The sequence below is a fragment of the Camelus bactrianus genome, chromosome 21 (genome assembly GCF_048773025.1).
Source record: "Camelus bactrianus isolate YW-2024 breed Bactrian camel chromosome 21, ASM4877302v1, whole genome shotgun sequence".
Classification (NCBI taxonomy): Eukaryota; Metazoa; Chordata; class Mammalia; order Artiodactyla; family Camelidae; genus Camelus; species Camelus bactrianus.
The window spans coordinates 10,492,322-10,500,665 of NC_133559.1; the positions used below are offsets into that span (position 1 = coordinate 10,492,322).

Consider the following 8,344-nt stretch of genomic DNA (forward strand, 5'->3'; position numbering starts at 1 on the left):
GTTGTTTGGGGAAACTTACTATGGGAAAGGAGAAAGCTTTAATTTTTTTAGCTGTTGATATTTTTACGTACTAATCTCATAACTGATCTCATTCAATATTCATAAAGACTCTGTGGGGTAGCTTTTTTTTTTAGCTCCTATTTTATAAATGAGGGAAGTGAAGCACAAGAAGTATGTAACTTCCTGATGGTCACACAATAAGAGAGGGGAGGGGAGAGGGGCAACAGAGGGGTAGGAGATTGAGGTGCAAACTATTAGGTATAAAAGCAGCTACAAGGGTAGATTGTACAACATGAGGAATATAGCAAACATTTTATAATAACTATAAATGGAGTATAACCTTTAAAAATTGTGACTCACTATATTGTACACCTGCAATTTATATAATATTATACGTCGACTATACTGCAATAAAAAAGTGGGGGGAGGACTGCATCTTTGAACTAAACCCAGTTGAGGCTGATTCCCCTGCAGCATTTTCTCTCTTTCTGGCAAACAGGTCCCTGACCATTTCTCATTCTCTTGAACTAAAGACAATAGTGTTCCCACCTGGCAGTCAAGCCAACCCTCCTTTCTCTGGCCTTATGGATCCCTGGTGCTCAAAAAACCATGTCTCACACTTTTCTGCCATCTCTTCCTGTCTCCACTCCAACTGTCTTTCCCCATAAAAAACCCTCCGGTCTCTCCCTGGTTTTTCTAGGTCAGGAGCTTCCACCCAACTGGACTCAGTACCTGCCTGCCTGTACCTCCCTCCTATGGAAACACCTAGAGTGGAAGCACAGTCAGGGACTGCAGTGGTCCTGGCAAAGGGGTGACACCACCACCTGGCTTCTTACATCCTTCTTCCAAGGATAGACCCTTTTTCCAGCTGACTGGGGCCAAGTCTGGATGATGAATATACACAGAAATGGAGAGAAATGCTTGTTTTCCCCTTGATCACTTCTTCTAGTTGTTGCGATCGCCCCATCTTTTGTGATTTCCCATTTCCTGTTTTCTTCTGAGAAAGCCTGAGCACGTTAGACAAGAGAACAGGCTCACGGTCTTCATGAGGGCACAGCCTCACTGACACTTGGTATCTGGGCTTCCAGGTCTTGGGACAATGTGGGACCAGGAAGGACTGTTATCTCATCAGAAAACTGACATCGTTCACAATGTGGGTCAGCTGTGGGCTGTGAAATGAGAGCGAGGTGGAAGCCTCTTCATTTCTTGACCTTTTTCCTTTAAAACGGAACCAGATGAGGACCTCCCAGTAGACATCAATGGAGCAGGTCTGGTGGTTAGTGAGGATGAGAAGCACCTGCCCATGACTCAACTGCTCTGAGACTTTATCACTGCAAGAGCGTTGGTGGTTTTGACCATTAAACCATTTTACATGTTTTTTTTTCCATGTTTTTTTTTTCCCTTAGTCATACATTTGTTTCACTTATATCCATAAGTCGTCATTGGTTAAAGTTATGGATTGTATGGAATATTCATGTTGAAATGTAACACATAAATGAGAAGCATAAGAATGATCACTCAGAAAATTCACATATTTATCTTTAAAATATAACAGTCATGAAAAATTTAAATTTACAAAAAGTAGGTTATAAAATTATACATCAAAAACCATATATACTATATTTTTGCCATGCCATATTTGTCATAATTGTTTCCCATCTCTTTTTTTAAAGTAATAACATTTATGGACACACTCAGAAACTCGCCCCCATTCGGCCCCCTTCCTTACTTCCTCCTTCCTTGGAGTTAACCATGATGAGCATGTGTGTATTTTTCCTTCAAATGTTTGTACATTAGTACATATGTCTGTAATTATAAACATATGGTATTATTTTAAATTTGCATATGTATTGTTTTTGAAATTTATCCGTATTTATTGACAAAAATGTACTAATCTAATAAATATTCTATAACACATCAAGATGTCTTCAGCACTTTATCAGACCCTGGGAAAGTAAACACAGTTGGCCCTTTATAACTGCAGGTTATACATCCACGGATTTAACCAACCGCAGTTCAAAAAATATTTGGAAAAAAATTCCAGAAAGTTCCAAAAGCAAACGTTGAATTTGCCATGCAGTGGCAACTATTTACACAGTGTTTATATTGCATTAGGTATGCTAAGTAATCTAGAGATGATTCAAAGAACATGGGAGAGTGCGTGTAGGTTATGTGCAAATACTATACCATTTTATGTAAGGAAATTGAGCATCCGTGAATTTTGATATGGGGAGGGGGATTCCCCCATGGATACGGAGAGAGGACTGTACTTGGAAACTAAGCATTGATATTTTTGGTTTTTTTCATTATGTGTGTGTGTGGGTTTAGGCTCTGTGTCAAAAATACAAGTCAAAGTCATCAAAGTGAGGGGAAGGAACAGTTCAGTGGTTGAGCACATACTTAGCATGCCTGAGGTCCCAGGTTCAATCCCCAGTACCTCCATTAAATAAACAAATAAACAAACCTAATTATTCCCCCCTCCCAAAAAACACTGAAAAAGAAAGTGAGAGATGAGAACAGGTGATTAGGAAGTAACACTAGATGTGCACTAGTGAGCAGAATAGACTTCTTCCCTGCCTGAAATTTACAGGTATCATCTTTTTAAAAAAAAGTCATCAAAAAATTTTTTTGGAAAAAATAGCACAAGTAGTTAAAATTTTAAACTTTGTATTTTTCAAAGTTTGTTTAAATGCATTATTTTTATCCCCAAATGAAATATGATATATAAAATGTCATTTTAAATCCATTTATAAATTATGTTCTTTCTTTCACAATTAAAATTAATTCAATAATGTGAAGCACTTATTACATGTGGATAAATCAAATGGTCTTTCTAGAGATGTATTATGAATATTATTGAAGGCTTTAATAAAATTAACTTAACAATGTAACCTTTAATTGTAATATATTGATCTAAAGTAATATTTTATGGAAAATAATTTATTTTATATTACATAAACATATACTGTGAAAAATGACTAAAAATTCCTTAGTGAATTCTTGATGTTGTGTTACTATGAATATTGTTTTAGAATTAAAGGAAAGAGAAATCTAGACTGATTTAGACCAATCTAAAATTTTACAAACAAGACAAGGATTTTTAAATGCTTTAATTCCCATCACACCATTTCTCACTCATACTATGATTGTCCAACTAGCTGGCTTGCTGTTAATCACCCAGCTGAGACCAAAAGAATCACTAAGCCCCAATCATCAACCCACAGACTCACAAACTAAATGTTTATTGTTTTAAAAATTGAGTTTTGAGGTGGTTTGTTGCATAGCTTAAGTAGAAATGAACTGCCACAATGAATACAGTGGCTTTTGTTTTTTGCAATGGAGAAACTTAGACAACTTCCTTTAGTTCTTCTCGTCAACCTGGAAACACCCAGATGAGTTCACTCCATGAGTAGTGTGTGCTGGGGCCAGTCAAGATGGCTGTCCTCTTGCTCTCTGCATGTACATCCCCTGCTGGACCAGTGCCTGCTCCCCCTACCCTCTACTCACATGACTGACCTTCCTGCACACTTGCCCCAGACCCCTGCTAGTGACTACCCTCATCAGAGGGGCGGTGAGCGCCTCTCTGCTGGTTTCCCTGGTAACCAGTGAGCCAACCTACCGTCAATTCCCCTTATAACTGCTAACCTCCCCCTGGCCCCAGGGGGGAAGACTGCCGCCCTGTCCTGCCTGCCGTCTGCGGCACACGGTGGGGAGCTGCGCCGGGACCTTGCTTCAGACGTGTAAGAGCCCCCCTCCATGAAACCACTGATGTCTCCATCACTGCCTCTGGGCTCTTTCTTTGGTCTTGAAGCTGGGCAAGGACAGCCTGCGGGGCGCAGCCCCACCAGCAGTACTGGGGCTCTTGTTATGCATGAATTGCAGCCATAGACGCTGCAGATCAAGCTGTGGGAGAAAACATACATGACCCATATGTTCTTGAATTTTAAAGTCTTACCCCGTGTGATGAATTTAAAAAAGGAAGAACTAATAGAGCAACTCACAAAAATTTTTATCGGAGGCAGAGAAATAGACCGCAGGATAACATGTCTATAGTTGTCAGCTTTGTAAATCACAGATTTAGGCCATAACATAGCCAGCTTGTTCCCAGTATCCAAGCACTATTCCATGCCGTCCTGACATGGCTCACTCTGTCCACCTTCACAGACGCCTTCTTTGAGCTGCTTGTCTCCTAGCTGAAGTCCAGAGTCCAGGTGAAGGGCATCCTCTTAACACCCAACATCTAGAAGGTCCTTTATGGGGAACCTGGCAAGTTCATCACCAAGACCACAAGAGCTAGAGCTCACCTATTCAAAGTTCTCAGCCACCTGAATCAGTAAATGCCATTTCTCCATAGTGACACCCCAGCCCCTAAACACAGGGGGGACATGGTTCCTCCAGCAGCTCCAAGAGCAGGCCCATCTTACAGAACTAACAACAGACTGCCACAATTTCCTTATACATGTTAGGTAACTCAATGTCCCCTTTGGGACACTTCCTTGTGGGGGACCTGAACAGGACGGCTCAGCAGGAAACAGAACAGTTAAAAGAAAAAGGAAAAACCCTGCAACTGAAACAACAGATCAGAAAGTACACAAATCTGTTTCTAAATCACATCCGGGTTCAGTTAATGTTTACCATTTACAGCTTTGCCTTCTGTTACTGGTACAAAGGCTGTGCCCCAGAAGCACAATATAAGAAGCCAGACAGTGAGCATCTCTCCATCACTACAGCTGCTGCGTCCTGCCCACTGCTACCACCCAAGGAGTGCACGATGGAGAAGCTTCTTCCAGGTGTCCTGCTCCTCGTCTTCCTCTCAGAGGGGATGACACATTCAGGTGGGTCCTGAGCCTTGGTGGGGAAAAGTTCCTCCGAGTCCCAGGGGAACTGGAGTATAGCTCCTCTTGCTGCTGCTGCAGCAGCCGTTTTGAGGAAGATGAGAATGAAGGATGGGATAAGTTATCTCTTGAGGCATGACAAATCACCTCAAAACTGAGCTTAAAACATCGACTATGTATTATCTCATATTTACCGTGCGTCAGGAGTTAGGGAACAGCGTAGCTGGATGACTCTGACTCAAGGTCCCTCCTGCGGTTGCAGTCAGCCGACCAGGGCTGTCCTCCCATCTGAAGGCTGGACAAGGCGGGCATCTGCTCCCAAGCTCACTCACAAGGTTACTGTCAGGATCCCGTTCTTTACAGGCTGCGGGGTTGGGGGCCTCAGTTCCTCACCGGCTCTTGGCGGGAGGCTTCCCTTAGTTCCTTGCCATGTGGACCTTTCTACAGAGCAGCTTGCAATGTGGCAACTGACTTCTCCCACAGGGAGTGACCTAACAGAAAGTGCCCAGCACAAAAGCCACAATCTTTCCATAATCTCATCTTGGAAGTCACATATCTCAAGTTTTTCTGTATTCTGTGCAAGAGCAGCGAGTTCACCTACAATCAAGGAGAGGAGAATTACATCGGATGTGTTTTCAGAAGCACCACAGATGCTGACGAGTCAGGCTATGCCTGGCATGAGCAAGCCCCAGACATGGCTTTGCTGACCATGTGGAATTACCTCTCCCCTGAAAGAATAAGAAGGGATATGTAGCTTTTATTGGGGAAGGAAAAAAAAAAAGGGTCATTGCAGGGGTTGGGGTGTTCATTCTCTGATTCTTCTCAATCTGTTAGTCCAGGTCACATGAAATATGACATTTTGGAAGAATTCTGGACTTGAAATCAGAGAACCAGTTTCTCCCAAACTAACTGAATTGACTTTGTGAAGTTGCTGAACTCCGAGCCTCGGTTTCTTCATCCATGAAATGGGTATAAGAATGACATCAAACTTGCAAAGGGTTGTTTAGGAAGATTGTGTGAGATAAGTTAAAGTGAAAATGTACTTTGTGATGTGTTAAGTGTTGCAAAAAGTTAGTTTTTATTAGAAGTGAAAAAAAGCTTTAACGTTTTGGCATCCTTCCGTCTGCACCCCATTCTATTATTGCCACTAAGCACAACTTCATCTTCTCAAGTTGGAGACGCCCCCTTCTCTATCATTTCACTATTACTCTCTTGCCAACCATGCTATTTTGCTCCAGTTTTGTATACTGACAAGGTCCCAAATCACGCACCGGGCGATGAGTAGATCACAGGGTATAAATTCATGGTTTACTTTCCCATCCTTCTAAGTCTTGTTGTAATGGATGAAGCTCCTCCCCCCACCTCTGAAATCTCTTCCTAGCCCTCCCTCTCTCTAAATGTTCTGTTTCCATTCTTTGTCCAAGGTGAGCATTTCTTAAGAAACCCTTGTATCCAAGGAAATAAGAATTCTGCTGTTTCCATTTCCTACTTAAAGCAAAACTAATTCAACTCATACTGCTTCTCAGCTATGTCTCCCTTGATTCAGTTAGTCATTATTCTCTAATTTATTTCAAGGCCATAATAGTTGTTAAATTTGCTTTTCTAAGCAAGAAAAAGAAAAACAATTGGTTTTTATAATGATTAAGCCCTCCCCTCTCGTGTGTCTTAAGAGGAAATAAGGAAACGGTGAGTAATTCCATAATCCTGGGTTGCAGCCATGGGGAAACTGGTCCCGAATGGGCATACAGAGCTGCAAAAAGGGAGTGGACAGGATGGTGAGGACACCATAAAGGCCATGGGCTTTGCACACTGTTCTATTCCTCACACGTTGCACTAACGATGAGCACTGGCCCAGCATAGCCAAGCCATGGTTCAAGAAGGGACATGATAATTACATCTAAGCCCAGCTACGAGAGTCCCGTGGGAGGCATCTCAGAGCATGATCAGTGGTGGGAGAATATGGGATGCTCCCCTCCAGGAGTCAGCTGTGTTTCATTTTCTACAACTGGTGTTTGCTATTCTATCCGGATGAAACCTACAGAGAAGATGGGCGTGGGGGTTAATAGAGGACATCCCTAATTCCTCTGTCAGGATAGCTGTAGCAAAGCCTGCCTCTTAACACGCACATTCTGCGCACGTGGTCACGGAGGTAAGGCACCTGCAGGCACCTTGCAAACTCCAGCGCGCTGCGTCTGTTCGCTCAGGAGGCAGCTTATGGTCCAGAGTGAGAGCAAACCCAACAAGAGCACTGAGAGAACTTCTGTCCCATTGTCTTTTCTCCACAGACTTGGGAGGGAAGGCGTTTATTTTCCCCGAAGAATCAAACACAGCCTACGTGTCCCTGATCCCCAGGTTGAAGAAGCCGCTGAAGAACTTCACGCTGTGCCTGAAAGCCTTCACAGACCTCAGCCGCTCTTACAGCCTCTTCTCCTACAGCACCAAGTCCAGGGACAACGAGCTGCTTCTCTTTGTCAGCAAAGTAGGAGAGTACATGCTGCACGTGGGGAACGCTGCGGTCACCTTCAAGGTCCCCCCGTCTCCTTACGCTCCAGTCCATCTCTGTGCCAGCTGGGAGTCTGCCTCTGGGATTGCTGAACTCTGGGTGAACGGGAAACCCATGGGGCGGAAGGGTTTGCAGAAAGGGTACTATGTGAAGCAAGAGGCAAGCATCATCCTGGGACAGGAGCAGGATTCCTTTGGGGGAAGTTTTGATGCAAAACAGTCCTTTGTTGGGGAGATATGGGATGTGTCCTTGTGGGATCGGGTGGTCCCCCTCAGGGATATGTGCGCCTCGTGTTACAATGGCAACGTCCTGAGTTGGCAGGCCCTGACTTATAAAGATAAGGGCTACGTGGTGGTTAAGCCCAAGTTGTGGGCTTAAGCCTCACTCTCTGCGGACATGATTTCTGTTTAATAATACACATTCTCTTTGAAATGAAACACATTGACTTAAGTTTCCTCCGGCTCTGTTAAGATGGTGTAAACCACATTAAGGACACAAGGGATAAGTAAGCCTTTAATACACAGTCTCTGTATATGAAACCACCTTGGGCGAACTGCACCAGAATTTTCTGTAGCATCAATCTATCAGAACCCAGGGGAACTCACAGCTTTCAGCAGGGGTGCCAATCTTGCAGAGCCCTGGACAGGGGATGTGGGAGGACCTGTGGGGATTCTGTGTGCCAAAAATCCATCAATCTATAAAATGACGCGACTGCTGGGAGGGCCTTCAAGAATGGGCTACTGTTGTGGGCAGGTCCCCCAAAGACAGACTCTTCTGTGGGGCCTTCTCAGAAGTAGGGGTGTGAGTGTCCCCTTGAACCTAGCCCAGAAAGGATGCAGAGGTGTTTGCAGACAGAGGCAGAGAGGAACTGCCTCGGAGGCTCCTCTTCACACTCCCAGGTTGCTGTCTTGGAGGCAGGGGCTCTGGGGAGGCAGAGCTTTGATTCTTTCAGGAGATCCTCCCCAAACGTGAAGATTGCCCTTCTTGGCCCTTCCACCCTCAGGGA

The 8,344-nt window shown here is 43.9% G+C and overlaps 1 protein-coding gene across 1 annotated transcript; it reads left to right on the forward strand.

The window, feature by feature from the left end:
- Positions 1 to 4,459: 4,459 nt before the first annotated feature.
- Positions 4,460 to 7,775, forward strand: LOC105069493 (mucosal pentraxin). Its single transcript, XM_010955610.3, has 2 exons — positions 4,460 to 4,835; positions 7,121 to 7,775. The coding sequence occupies exons 1-2, from the start codon at positions 4,460 to 4,462 to the stop codon at positions 7,714 to 7,716; spliced, it is 972 nt and encodes a 323-aa protein (XP_010953912.3). The 3' UTR covers positions 7,717 to 7,775.
- Positions 7,776 to 8,344: the final 569 nt, after the last annotated feature.